This window comes from Trachurus trachurus, assembly GCF_905171665.1.
Source record: "Trachurus trachurus genome assembly, chromosome: 10".
Classification (NCBI taxonomy): Eukaryota; Metazoa; Chordata; class Actinopteri; order Carangiformes; family Carangidae; genus Trachurus; species Trachurus trachurus.
The window spans coordinates 8,621,029-8,635,816 of NC_139894.1; the positions used below are offsets into that span (position 1 = coordinate 8,621,029).

At 39.8% G+C, this 14,788-nt stretch overlaps 1 protein-coding gene across 1 annotated transcript in view; it reads left to right on the forward strand.

Annotated features, from left to right (window-relative positions):
• Window positions 1–14,788, forward strand: part of prom1a (prominin 1a) — a 93,842-nt gene that overhangs the window by 66,609 nt on the left and 12,445 nt on the right. Inside the window, exons 5-17 of the mRNA XM_083980467.1 lie at window positions 1,179–1,299; window positions 2,072–2,135; window positions 3,161–3,250; window positions 3,542–3,565; window positions 5,261–5,490; window positions 5,933–6,007; window positions 6,159–6,222; window positions 6,559–6,718; window positions 7,176–7,328; window positions 8,533–8,656; window positions 9,948–10,051; window positions 10,800–10,884; window positions 13,497–13,643. Coding sequence (XP_083836593.1) covers window positions 1,179–1,299; window positions 2,072–2,135; window positions 3,161–3,250; window positions 3,542–3,565; window positions 5,261–5,490; window positions 5,933–6,007; window positions 6,159–6,222; window positions 6,559–6,718; window positions 7,176–7,328; window positions 8,533–8,656; window positions 9,948–10,051; window positions 10,800–10,884; window positions 13,497–13,643 — 1,441 coding nt within the window. The remainder of the gene's footprint in view (window positions 1–1,178; window positions 1,300–2,071; window positions 2,136–3,160; window positions 3,251–3,541; window positions 3,566–5,260; window positions 5,491–5,932; window positions 6,008–6,158; window positions 6,223–6,558; window positions 6,719–7,175; window positions 7,329–8,532; window positions 8,657–9,947; window positions 10,052–10,799; window positions 10,885–13,496; window positions 13,644–14,788) is intronic.

Consider the following 14,788-nt stretch of genomic DNA (forward strand, 5'->3'; position numbering starts at 1 on the left):
TACTCCACATAGCAATGGCCAATTGTTCAACTACTGCAGCTTCATGTTAATAATGCAAAATATAATCAACAAATAAATCATATTGTGTTTCTATAGATGCATAACTAATGTATCAATGCTTCACATAACATGCCCTACAGTACATTTGTAGGCCAAAATATTTGATGCAAAATGTCAAAATATTTGTTGGTTTGGCTTCTTAAATGTGAGGATTGGTGGGCTTCCACGCGTCGGACATGATAACAAATGAAATATATTTGGGATTTGGATCACTGGTCAGAGAAAATAGGCTCTTTTTTGACATTTAACACTAAATGAATAATGGAATAATGGAGACATTTAATGGAAACCCTTGAATTTGTAACTGTAAGCTGGTAAAAAGTTATAGTTTTATGCATTTTATGCCTGACCTTCATATTTTCCTTAGTATTAAATCACCTCTTTACTGCTGTTGTGCAAAATGTAGGAGCCTTTTATGTGTATAAGCTACAAAACCCAAGTGAATTTTATGTTGCTGCTTCAGTACATTATTCTGAAATTAATTATTATTATTCTGAAATTGTCCATTTACGGTTTGGTACTTAAAGCTGATTTTGCGGGTTTTCAAAGTTTAGTTTAGTTTAGTTACCTTTATTTAAACTCGTTAGTACACTGAGGCAAGTCTCATTTACAGTGCAGACGAGAGTACAAAGCAAAAACAAACAAAAGACAGAACAGATACACACAATACAATACAGTAAAGCACAGAAACAGAAAGAATCAGAGAAAACAAGAACAACCGGAGGACAGGAAATTAGTAATGAATGATTTTAAGTGATTGAATGGGACAAGTGAGTTTAGCTGGAGATGTTTCCAGATGTGTGGGGCATAAGCAGAGAAGCCAGACCTCCTATAGCTCAGTCCTGATGTTGTTATTTATACACATGTTGTAGCTGTATTTTTACCTGACTGAAGGATCTGAGTACTTCTGCTCATCCTACTGGACGCTGTCAAAGTAAATACGGTGGTGCACACTGACCCCTACTGTTACTGACAGGCCATCACCTTGATGTGTAACACACACACGCACACACACACACCCTCCGCCTCCGGCTATACTTGGTTTGACTGATGCAGGAGCAGAAAGGTCACTGGTTGACACAAAGTTCACAGTGTGTGTGTCTGTTGTGTATTTACAGGATTGGCGTGCTGTGTGCGTACGCTGCCAACCAGAACCTGAGCTCTCAGGTGAAGAACATACGGCGACTGGTCAACAGCAACATGAGGGACCTGCACACCTTCGCCAACGACACGCCGATGGTAAGACAGTTTAGCGTTTGATCGTGGGAGCGTGACCCATCCTGCTGCTGTGTGTTGTCAAAACAAATGTTGATCACAACATATTGTGTAACAGTCCTGGGGATTTAATTATGTAACAATATGGGCACTTGATTTAAAAAAAAAAAAAAAAAAAAAAAAAACAGAAAGCTACAAGCTAAATTTGAGCTAATGAAATAATTTGGAAGCTGCGTAACAAACTGTTCAGTCACGGTGGAAATTTCTAAAATCATTCAAATGTCAAAATATTCCTGATATATCTGAGGCTGTTAGAGTTGAAGGCCTCTGTCTGTGTGTCTCTCTGTGTGTGTGTGCCTCTGTGTCAGGCCTGCTTCTGTTTCTAGTCATGCCTCCTTCCTGTAATCCTCTCAAGCTGAGAAAAGACAATTTTCTCACCTTTTGTGCGTGCGACAGCTACAAATTTGCTTTCTAAAACATCATTCTCATACCATGAAATTTCACAAGCCCAGACCTTTAGTCTCACTCCTGTGGCTGTTTTTTTTTTCTTTATAAGAACAAAAAAATCCAAACAAATTCTCCGTTTATTAAACGATAATTGTAAATACAGTGGAGAGCCCTGCCTCATATTTTGTCGTTTTTTCCCCCCCACTATTTCATTATGACAAACAATATAACAGTGAAATCATGTGTCACTCCGCTGGTGTTGTTGTTTGTGACGAGACTAATCAGCTCATTTTCTGTGCGCTGCCATCTGCAAAAACCTGCTCCGCTCTGATGTGTTTCTTGTTTGCAGCAAATTGATTACCTAATATCCCAATACGCCACGGCCAAGAAAAAAGTCGTCTATGACCTAAATCGTGAGTACACCTTCTCTTTGTCCTTGATGGTGCGTTAAGTAGACTACTATATATACTATATATGAAGCTGATAGTCTGAACTTAACTGTGTCTTACTTTCTATGACTTTGTTTTTACAACAGATTTATGACATAACTAGGTCTACTGACTGTTATTAGAGCATCTCTAGAGGATTTATCCCACTTTTCCCCCTGTGTTATAATCCAGGCAGCTCTTTCTTTCCTGGAAGTTAAGACCTGTAAAAGCTGCACTGCCGATATGAAACAAAAAATATTACAGGAATAGTTGACTCAAAAATGAAATTCGGTCATTATTGACTCACCCTCATGCTGATGAATACTCCGTAGACCCAGGAGGCCGGTTCGTAGTCCAACGAAAACTTTATATGAGATTAATAGGGACCGGCACAAAAACGTCCATAAAACTACACAAAAACCATTTAATATTCCTCCACACTGCTCGTCCGCGGCAATCCAAGTGTCCTGAAGGGATAAATTCCAGAGTTTACCTGTCATTTAGGCAAGTCCGGTCATGTCAGCGTGTGTTGCGTGAACACGAGAGCTCGCCCCAGGCAAATTCAATACAGGACTGTACAGTATAGGCTGTAAAAATGTCCTAAATGATGTTGTCTCGAGTAAACTCTGGACTATCTCCCTTCAGGACACTTGGATTGCAGTGGCCGAGCAGTGTGGAGGAATATTAAATGTTTTTTGTGTAGTTTTATGGACGTTTTTGTGCCGGGCCCTATTACTCCCATATAAAGTTTTCGTTGGACTACGAACCGGCCTCCCAGGTCTCCAGATGCACTTTGAGGAATAAAAAACTACTCTGGAGTATTCATCAGCATGAGGGCGAATTTCATCTTTTGGTGAACTAGTCCTTTAAGTCTCTGTCTCTACATTAGATCGAAGATGTATGGATAAAGAGCAAAAAAAAAAACAACAACCTGGGAAGCGACACCAAAAATGTGACATAATAAAAAAAGAGCGACTTGTTGGTCTTGATGCCGTCTCCTCCTCTGACAGATGTGGGTCCGCTGCTCGGTGGAAGGATACACGATCAGCTGGATAAGGAGGTTCATCCTGCCTTGGACAGAGTCCTCAATATGGCCGGAGGTAACACAAGCTCACTTTTAATTTCCTCCGTCAGTCATGATACTATCACATCACATCACAGTCGGCTGGGAGATACTGAACACAGGCCGCCGCCACCGCACTGCAAAGTATTTTTGCTCCATGAGCCATTAAGTGATTCGAGGCATCGTAGCTAATAATGTTCTCCAGGTTCAATGAGACAATAAGAGCTGTTATTTGTGCTTAAATGTCACTTGTAATAATCTTTCAGTTTCTTCCACCCCCTCCCCCAATCTTCTTCTTTTTATGCTTTTTTTTTTTTTTTTTGTAAAGTGAAAATCGAGAGAGCCATCAAAGGTAACAGTAACTCAGTACCTGAACAATGACCCTGAACAATCCTCTGACCCCCTGATCCCTCCGCCCGCCCGCCCGCCCGCCCGCCCCCGTGAACTCCTGTGATTTGTTCCCTTGTGATCTCTCTCCCTTGAGCACTTGGACCCATCACAGCCCTGAGTCACACACACAACCAATTAATAACGTTAAAACTGCACTACGCAACAACAACACCACCACCACCACCTCAGTCTGGTGACCCGGCGACCACAAATGACGTAAGACGACTTCGGCTCTTTTTGGACTCATTCACTTTGGAATATATTATATTTCTTCGTTAATTCTCCACCTCCAGCCTCCCAGATTATTTTCTGCTGTCACCAGATTGTTTCCACAAAAATAATAATAAAATAAAAATCTTGCCTAGTGCAGTTTTAAGTTTTAAGTTAATGGCCTGATTTTACCGAAACCCCAAACACAACATCGTCCTCTTACCTGGATTTTCCCCCCATTTTACCCCAGTGTGAAGTGAGCATAAGAAAATATGCTTTAATGTAAATATGTATTGTGTTTCTTTTTATAATGCTATTATTTGCAAATTTGACTTTTTAACTATTAAAGTAGTTATTTTATTTACTTACTTTCTAATCCAATACAAGCAGCTGTATATGGACTATATACTGTAGAATATACAGGCTTGTAACACAAAGGACACAAAACAACTGACTGAAAGCATGTCTGTCCGTAGCTCAGGTGGTAAAATTAATGTCTGAGCACAGTAAAATGACTGTGGCTCCAGTTTGTCTTCCTAATGTTTGTGTACTATTTGTGTCTCTACGAGGGCTGAGCCGAGTCGTCAGTCTGAGTCTGAGCATCTGGTGCAGATGTTTAGACAAAGTTTTAAGTGTAAAGATCAAGATTAGTACACTGTATATTCCACTGAGGGAAAGAAAGACTAAATATTTAGCACTTTACTCCCTGCTGTGCTGTCATGCAATAGTAAATTCACCGTTTCCTCTCCTGCACTCGTGCATCTTTTATACCAGTGTTGGAGGATGCCCGTGTTTTTCAGTTCTTCATCCTGTTTAATTTTACAAGTCTGCTGCAGGCTGCACTGTGATTGTTAACAACACTGACTTGCTGTCTAGCGATGCATCCAGAAAGGGTCACTTACTGAACAGCAACAATTTTAATAGAGGCAGCCAACAAATTAACATTATTCACATTGCATTCCTGCTTTTTTTTTTTTTTTGCCAAAAGCTAAAAAGATGTTTGGCAGCCAAAAATCTAATTTTAGATGTTACAGAGGCAACATACAGTCAGTCAGTAAAACCACCACCAGAACTTGGACTTGAAATTCACTGTTACACTCGGCTCAGGCCTGGTCCTGACAATAAGTACAGAGTGTCCTGTATGAGTCTTTTTGTTTTAAATTATACAAGTTATTTCTGGTTTATATTGACACTGTAAGTAAATATTAAGTTAAATCTGTGGGTCAACTGATGGATATGTAATTTTTCAAGCTACTTATATTTGGGGTTTGCACATGAAAATCCCCCAAAACCTAAGCTTCATAGCTGTCTGCATCTAAATCTACAAATTATGCACTTCCAGTTGCAACAATTCGACAGAAAATCCCAAGACAGATGTAAAAGATCTTTATGAATTATTGATAACTCCTCTGCTGCTGCTTCTTCTTCTTCTTCCCTTTCAACACAGCCATGCGGGAAACGAAGGAGGCCCTGGAGAACGTCAGCGTGTCTCTGGAGGTCCTCCAGGAGGCGACGGGGAAACTCAACTTCAACCTGAGCCTGGTCCGAACCAGCATCAACCGCAGCCTCAGCGACCCGGGCTGTCACGACGAGGAGTCGGACGCCACCACCGCCCAGCTGTGCCGCAACATCCGGCAGTCGCTGTCCCAGCTGCAGATCAGCGCCAACTTCACACGGGTACTAAACTGAATACTGTACAAACTCATCAACAGTATGTGTGTGTGTGTTTATCTTTTGGATGTACAGTACACTCTTAATACAGTTTCTCCCAAAGGTCTCAATGAAGAGATGGACATTAGACCTTTCTTATAAGCTCTAGTATTATGTATTTCTCTGTTTCAGGGTTGACTGTTGCTTCTATCATGATCTGGTGTACTTAATATACTTAATATATTCATTGTCAATTGTTTTACTAATGCACTTTAAGATGTTACTGCATGTTATCATCACCTGATCAAGTCATGTGACTAGTATTTAAGATGGCTACTCACAGCTATCCTATTGCTCGAAACGTACGTCACAATAAATTATTACGCTGAGTCCTGCAGAGTCGCGAGTACCTTTGTTCTTTTTAGTTTGTTCATCAGCGTCTCATCATCTGTTTATATTCATATTTCAGCTGCCGAGAGTGAACGCTCAGCTGGAGAAGATGAACAACGTACTGAGGACGGACCTCAGCGCCATCGTCCAGAAGGTGAGAAACGCATTATATCAATGTATTTTAAGGAGTTACGTCGAAACAAGCTGTAATTTGTTACTCGATTGTTGCACAAACTTTTGTTTAATTGCCTCGTTTTACTAAAAAAAACTCTGTGTTGTAACACTCGGCCGTTTTCCTCTCACAGGGTTATACCTCTCTGAACGACACGCCACAAATGGTGGTGGAACAAACCAGGAGCGTTGTGGAGAGTAAGTGATTGTTTGCATCCCTAAAACAAATACAAATAATTAATAACTGCTGCTGTTTGTGTCACTGTACTAAGTGATTACATGAATCACTGGGATTTGTCACCGTCCTTGCACTGCTCACTGCTCACTGCTCACTGCTCTCTTATGAGACTCAACATCTTTCTTCATGTCAAAAAAGCTTAATATCTTGCCGTGGTATCATTCAAAATCAACAAATCACAACTTTTACCCGATGCAGCTGCAGTCTCAATTCATTTTCTTGCATCTTTTCATCACATCATTTAGCATGAAAGTAAATTGGAAAGGATGTGATTGATCGATTGCTGTGTCTCTCAGATGTACAGAATCTGGTGGACGGCATCGGCACCAACATCAGCAGCTTCTCCAAGGCCTTCCCGGTGCAGAGCAGCCTGTCCAACTTCACCATCTTAATCAGCCATGCTCACGCCAAGATCGAGGACTACTACCCTGAAATTGACCGAATGGACTTCTACAGGTACAACAAGTTTGTTTTTGTTTTTATATAAGAGTTGAGTTTTAAATCCAGCTGAGACAAAAAATTGTAAATAATATACTACAGTACATGCAGTCTGATGATTGGCTTTCAGCTTCATGGTATCTGGCTGGACCAGACTCTTTTCTCAAGCTGCTGTATAATTAATGTGTACCATATTATCCCGAACTAATATTTTCCATCTATGAAATATTCATATCACTGCTACATTAATTCAGTTTAAAATAGCTCAGTGGAGAGAAACCCGAGATGATATATCAGTTGTTATAAAAGCTTTGTATTACTTTTTTGTTTTTTTCTTCTATTCTACCCCATGTGGCTCACAAGCAGCTCTGCTCTGGCCTTCACTCGTCTTGCTCAAGGACATGGAATCGTTTTGTCCTATTTGTGTTATTTTTAAGCCGTCCAGTCAAAGCTCTCACTGTCTGCTTGTTTCTAGGTGGATCGGCTGCATCGCTCTCTGCTGCATGGTGGTCCTGGTCCTGGCCTTCAACTACCTGGGCCTGCTGTGTGGCACCCTGGGATACGACAAGCACGCCTCGCCCACGACGCGAGGATGCATCTCCAACACGGGAGGAACGATGCTCATGGCGTAAGTCAACAACACACACAACAACATCAACGCACCTGACAAACTCAGTGAGTTTCAAGACCAAAAACAAAGACGGTGCAGCCACAGCGGGAGGTTGTACTCCGACTATCACAACATAACCGCCATGTAACACTGCTAATGCTGCTTCATTAACCCTTCAGGGTCTATGATGATCACCTGACGTTTTCCAAGTGGCATAACAAAAGAAATAGGTCACCTGGAGCTCTCCTGTGAACGTCACTGGAAAGTGCAGATCTGGAGCTCTCTCCCAGTTTTTGCTCAACATCGATTGACCATGTAAAAACAGTGATATGATTGTTTTAATTTGATATTAGAAAAATAAAAAGTTGGATGAAATGGGCAGACATCAGATTTTTTTACAAAACAGAAAGAAGTGGTCGAATCAGCTGATACTACTCTACATGATTTTAATGTATTTTTGGGCCCAATATGTTAATAAAGTAGGTTAAAGTGAAAAAAAGAATTGTCATATAGGTGAAGTTGTATTTTTCTATGTAGTATATAAAAATAGTATTGAAAAACAACCAAAACAGGCTCAGACCTCTAAGGGTTAAAGGGATAGTTCAACATTTTGGCAACTTGGCCCATTGCCATTGCCATTGCCCAGTTGTTTCTGAGGTAAATGCAGAGACTGCTTGCCGAAAAACTACGCTCTGTTATTGGCAAATGTGCAGGTCACAACTTGTCCACCAGAGCGTTTTGGAGTTGTCGGATTGTGTATTTGATGAGTTGGATGAGGGAAACCAAGAAATCCCATGAGCCTCTGTAGCTTAGCTCTGAGCAGCTCGCAGCTCGGCTCGGCGGTTCTAAAAATAGCTTGTACCGACAATTAAAGGTAACAAACCTACTGCTATGAGGTATGATAGTTGCCAAAATGTTGAACTATCCCTTTAAACTACATGTATTTCCTTCACGTGCTTCTACAGATCTAAAGAGAAGGATCTTCTGTTACAGAAACCTTTCCCACAATATGAAGTGGTGCCATATTTAAGACATATTCAAAAAGAGTCCACCAAAGTAAACTGAGCTGAAGTTTCACGTTACATTAAGCCGACACTCTGACAGAGACTTTTGCCCCTCACGTCTTCCTCTTCCACCACCGCCACCACGCCTTTCATGTCTTTATTGTCCTGTAATAACCAGCCTTACCTGAGCTCCTCTCGTCTGCTCTGCTGCTCCACAGCGGCGTCGGATTTAGCTTCATCTTCTCCTGGGTGCTGATGGGAGTGGTGACCGTCATATTCCTGGCCGGAGGGAACATTGAGAAACTCGTCTGTGAACCGTTCCACAGCAAAGAGCTCTTCAAGGCAAGTCGAGAGCCTGAATGGAGATGATACAGACACAGAGTCAAAACACTGGAGACAATATGTACTGAATACCTCACATAGTGATTTGACATTGTACAGAACATAAATTTTAATCTCTGTATGTTAATATGAGGATTTTCAACAGGCCAATCCTAGAATGCACAAAATAATTTATATTGCAAATGTTGTATGCACACAAATTTATATTCAAATGTAAAATGGCCATGACCTTTTAAAAACCTCATGAGACGTGGCTGTGATTTATGTTAAAATTATGTAATTTCCTCAACATGCTTCCCATGTTTCACAGGTTATCAGTAATATAAAGTATTTGGAAAAAAATAATTCATTTGAGTTTTTGTAAATAACCATCTCACATTTTTGTTATTCAATGTCATGGGCACCAGATTGAATGTACTACTGTACACACAGACTTATTTTTCTTTTAAATTATTGCTATAATTGGTCATGCCACATAATATTTTTACGTCTGACAATAAGTAAAGTACCCTATTTAAATGAGAATAAGTACCTAAAGCTTTTTAGAAAAGTTACAGGGAATAAAAACAACATGTTATGAGTTACTACATATATTTGGTACCATCTTGTGAATCTAAACCTTTATTTAACTGATAAAAAACGCACTTGGACACATTATTTGTGCGTCAGGTAACTGAGGTGTTCGTACCTACAGTAAAAGCTCCTAAATGAGCAGCTCTGACATTTTTCTTCCTCTATACTATTCAGGTCCCTTGGGTGGGATTGTGAGCGCAGCAGTTGCTCAACTTGCTCTCATTCTGTGGGTGGTACGCTGCTGTGTTGAGCTTGAATATTGCTGCAGTTACACCACCCACAATATCATTTTTTTTACTCCTGTTTCAAAAGCCTATAAAACAAACACAACAATTAGAGAATCCTGTCTTTCTAAATGAGTGATCTCCGCTCATCTCCAGTGGCTTAACTCATTTCATGTGTTATTATCAGTAAAATGAGACATTTGAGAGAGAAACTTTACGATTTTACAACCAAACAGTCTCAGTGGAGGAAAACTGATATTAGTTAGGACAACAACATGCATGCAGTTCCTCCACAGTTTACTAATCCACAGCTATGTCTGAAGTGAAGCATGGATATTTTTTTGAGTTGATCTCGAACGACCCTGCTCTTAAATTAACTTCTGATTTGCATAATCTGAGTCAAGTTTATTTAATTTACTGATTGATGCAACGTTTTGCTTCCTACGAGAACGGCTGATCTCACATCCTCCCTCTCTCTCCCTCTGCCTCTCCAGGTCGTGGACACGCCGCATTTCGTCCACCCGGAGTGGAAGAACTTCATCCCTGGCTACATGTACAACGACTCTGACCTGGAGCTCACAGCTGAGAGCTTATACAGGCAAAGAAAACTCTTTTTTTATGTATTTTAGAGGCTGTGTGATGATTATTCTCTTCACTGCCTATTCAATATGTCTTCTCCCATATTTCTTGTTTACATTTGACACAAAAAAAGTGAATAAATTATGCAGGCGGACGAGCCATTTATTCAATTACAGTCTGTAGAATTATCAGATGATGCTGATTTTCACATTCACATTTCCCCACGCTTTTGTTTTGCTGCATGCAACTGAATATTTTATTTCCATTGATGGGGATGCAAATGAGAAGGAGAGTTGCTATTAACCCTGAGTAGCTAATTAGCATCATTTTTCTACTATCTGTGCTGCTGCTCTCCTTCAGCCTCTTTCTCAACGATTACATCAGCTTTCATCATTTCCCTCCAGTGAGAAGCTGCATATCCTCGATAACTGGGCTGGCAGACCCGCAGTCATTATGTTTCCAAATAGAGCAGCGTTGCATACATTAACAAGCAAACAGTGTGCTAATGCTGTGTACACTACTGTACGTGAGTCTATACGCTATTATCCTGGAACGTTTTAGCGTTGAGATAACAGCAAACGTTCCAGGCGTTTCAGGAACACGGCGCTGTTTTCTATCAGTCAACGTGTCAGTGTGTCATCATGTACTGTACTTCCAGTCAACTTCACTTGGTGGCAGCAAATATTTTCACTGTGACTGTAACTCAGAAGTCAATATTTCCCTTTTTCTCTCTCTCAATCTCCTGTGTTTGTTTGTTTTTTTCTTAGCACTTGCAAAGAAAACAAAGGCATCTACTTGGCCATGCGTCTCGACAAAGTCTTCAACATCTCCTCCTACCTGAACACAACAATGGTTAGTGCACTCAAACACTCACCAACAGCAGCAGTCTTCATATAATGCAATGTAAACTTACTACTAGGCACTGTGAGTATTTACTTATTACTGTAAAGATAGTTGTTAAATGTTTATATCTTTAAAACAGGGATGCACAATTAATAAAAAATATTATCCATGTCACAGGAGCTGCAACTTTAAAAGAATAAAAAAGAAGAATAAAATAATATATATATATATATATATATATATATATATTTAAAATGTATAACAACAAGCTATAAATAAAGAAACATGGTTTTGCTGATATACCTCATCCTATGAGCTATATTCTGCAAATATAAATAGCAGTGCTTGTTAGTTATCATCCAGATTTTGCTGTTTTTTCTCAGCAAATCAAAATGCAAAAGTTTCCATTCCCACTGAAATCATGATCCGCACTGCAATAAATCATTCAGCATTTGTCTATAAACAGAGGATACAGATACTTGGATTGGATAATATCATCAAAGATGTAGGCTACAAACATTTTCAGCATTGTCAAATACACATGCAGTTAACCTAAAATGATTTTTTCTGAACTCTTATAAACACGTATAAACACTGAGATAATGCTGCTTTAGCTATAGTTTTCTAATCATATCCTTTGATTAATCCTCATAAAACACCACTATAGGTAGCTGAGGTAATACATAACAAATAAATGAACTGTACACATGCACACTAAACTATACATGCACTTTTGACAGTTCGCTCTGTATAAGTTAACAGTGACCGGGTGCCCACACAGATCTCCATCCTTGGCTGCAGCATGTCATTAACATTACCTAATGATTTCTTTACTGCCAAATCAAAGCGTGTGTGTGTGTGTGTGTGTGTGCTGCTGACAGCCGACAGCTTGAACATGCCTCAACTCTAACCTCAGTGTAGACTGATGTAAGTTTCTATTTCCTCCTGACCCCGAGCCAGCCACTTCTGTCTGCCTAAGATGTTTCTGCAATTCACTGCCAACTGGCAGGACTCAATGGCTTGGCTCGATTTATCCAACAGCTGATAACATCCACACACACACGCTGCTGCTGCTGTTGCACCGGTCCGTCTCTGTGCACTGGTCACTTCTAATGCCTGCAATCGTTTCCAAAAGTCTGACAGCAGTCCAGTAAGCAAACAGTGTTTATCATCTGTATTTAAGCTTTAAATAACATATATTACAAAAATGATAAAGCTCTCCTAAAACATTACATTTCATTGGTTCTTTGCTGCCAGAATCTTTTCACATTGTTTTTTTTTTGTGTGTGTTTTATTTCCATGTCCAATATCAACTTCTTTAGAAATGTACAGTACATTTTATCTCCACAGCGTCAATAACTGTTGAACTAATGCTTCTCAATAAAAACTGAACAAAGTAGGCTATTTGGAAAAGCAGAATTCAATACTGAGCTGCTGTTAAATTGGTTTGAATAATACTGGACAGGTTCAGCTATAGGGAATAGGCTATTCAATATTTAAATCACAGTTATATTTGTGCATTGTTGCAAACTTCTGATGATATCAGAATCTAATTGCACAGGCTGACTCACACATGGCTACATACACACAGTTTGTTAAAACCACACACACACCTGCAGCAGAGCAGACTGCTAGTAGCCTCCTAGCTAACTGTAACATTAGACTTTTTTTTCGCCTTTGTTTGTTTATCTTCTGGAAAATAAAACGCGCCGAATTCACTATAAGTAGTTTGTGTTTGCTATTTATCATTGTTTGTATTCAACTAAGTATAAATTACCTGGGGACTGAAGAAAACATTAACACAGCGACATTTCCAGGCAACTTCTGTTAGCAGCGTCATTTTTCTGACGATGGATTTGCGATGGAAACTATAAAACCGGAAGTGTTACGTCACACCGGATGTATAAGTGTTACTTTGTAAGATATTTGATAGTTTTTAATTTTGGTTTTTGATACAAATTGCGGCCAGGTGTGTTTCACAGCCTACCTTTCCCTCCAGAAGTCCTGCGTCACGTCACTAAAGACCCGCCCACTGTCTGTTCCTCTCAACCAATCAGATTCATGATGCATCAGACCTGCGCTTTCTGATTGGCTCCTAACTAACAACCTTTTTCCAGTAGCCTATTTTGAAACAACCCCTGCACATAATGTAGCAAGACTTTGATAATTGAAAGGAAGTCTTTTTTCTTTTGATTGTTTATTTCAATATATTAATATTCCGTTTTATTAATCTCTGTCAATAGGAAGTCTTTCTTACACTAATTCAACTCCAGTCTCCAGATGACTTTGATAAAAAAAAAAATAGGCTAATTAAAAAAAAAAAAAAAAAAGATAATTTGTGGCAAAATGCACACTGAAAAGCATTTCACCCAAAAACTTGTTGTAGTTATTGACAACCCATCAGTAAAAGTTGGAGCCTTAGCTGAAACGACCATTTTTGATGTTGTATATAAAATGCAAAAGTGAACATAGCCTAATACAAAGTTAACCTTTTACAGCTGTGGCACCTTAGCAACAGTACAACAAGCTTTAATATGTGTAGATGAGCAAATCAAGTTGTGTTAGTCTCCAGGTTGAGTTCAAACTAACTCCTGCTGCCTGCTGCTTTGTTTTGTTTTCAGTTTACTAAGGATGTGGTGGGTCAGCTGGACAGCGTCAAGATCGACCTGAGAGGAATAATCCTGTTGGAGGCCGAGGGGAGGCAGAACCTACTGGATTTCTCTGAAGCAGGGTTGTCTGAAATCAACTACGCCGACTATCTGGAAGAGGTGACACACACACACAAACACACACACATACATACGTAAAGAAACAAATGCACAGTGACACATCTGAATCAACAGACCCACAAGTCTGAGGGGGAAAATCAGACACTCTCAAAATGTGCATGAATGAACAGAGCAACACAAACATAACGGGACAGGCATGAACTGAAAACACATGAAACACACACAATTTTTGTATGAGGTCAGTATATTAGCGTTGGCTCTCTTTAAATAAATCTGTGTAAATATTACCAATAGATTGCACATACATATACTAATATTATTGTATTACTATTGTACTTTTATGGTATGTTATGGTATGTTAAGCCCGAGCCCCTGAGGTTCACTTAAACAGCCTCCTGTCAGTGAACGTACCGCAGGCGGCCGGGCTTCACGCGATATGAGCTGCGACAGGACACAGTACACTGGGTTCTGTTGAGGACCACTGAAGCTCGATTATCCAGAAGTCGTCCTGCCAAGGCAAAGAGTGTGTAGGAACAAGCCCGGACTTGGCGTTCCCTGTCTTCTCCAGCATTACCTGTCAGCTTCACTTAGATTTATTTCCCTGAGAGAGAGAGAGGGGAAAAAGAAAGAAAGGGAAGGGAAAGCTTTAAGGACTCCACTCGAGTGTACCACCTGTCCTCATGCACACAGCTCGCAGATGTCAGGATTAAAAGTTTTATGCACAACTGCCGCACTCATTTGGAAGAAAATTCATTCAGGTCATTGATTAGAAAACAACATGTCCAATATAGTTTAGAGAATGGCATAGTGGACTGGATATATGCACTAAATGAAACATGGTTGAATTATGTTTTAAAAACATGGATGCTGCATAAAGACACACTGCTCTGTTCACATATAAAACAAAAATTAACTGAAGAGGAGAAAAATATGTGCAAAAATGTGTGTTTGTCCATCAACACATCATTTACCATTTGTTATTTAAGAAATTTCTACATGTACTTTTGATATTTATCTTACTGGAAGATGCATACTTTGTAAAACAGTGGTGTTTTATAACCCCATGTAAGAGAGGCCAGATGTTTGGGGTAAAGTAACTGTAGATTCCTAATCAATGAAGCCATGAGCTTGACGCTCTCCTCCCTCGTAACATCCACATAGTAACTTTACTAACTAACCAACTA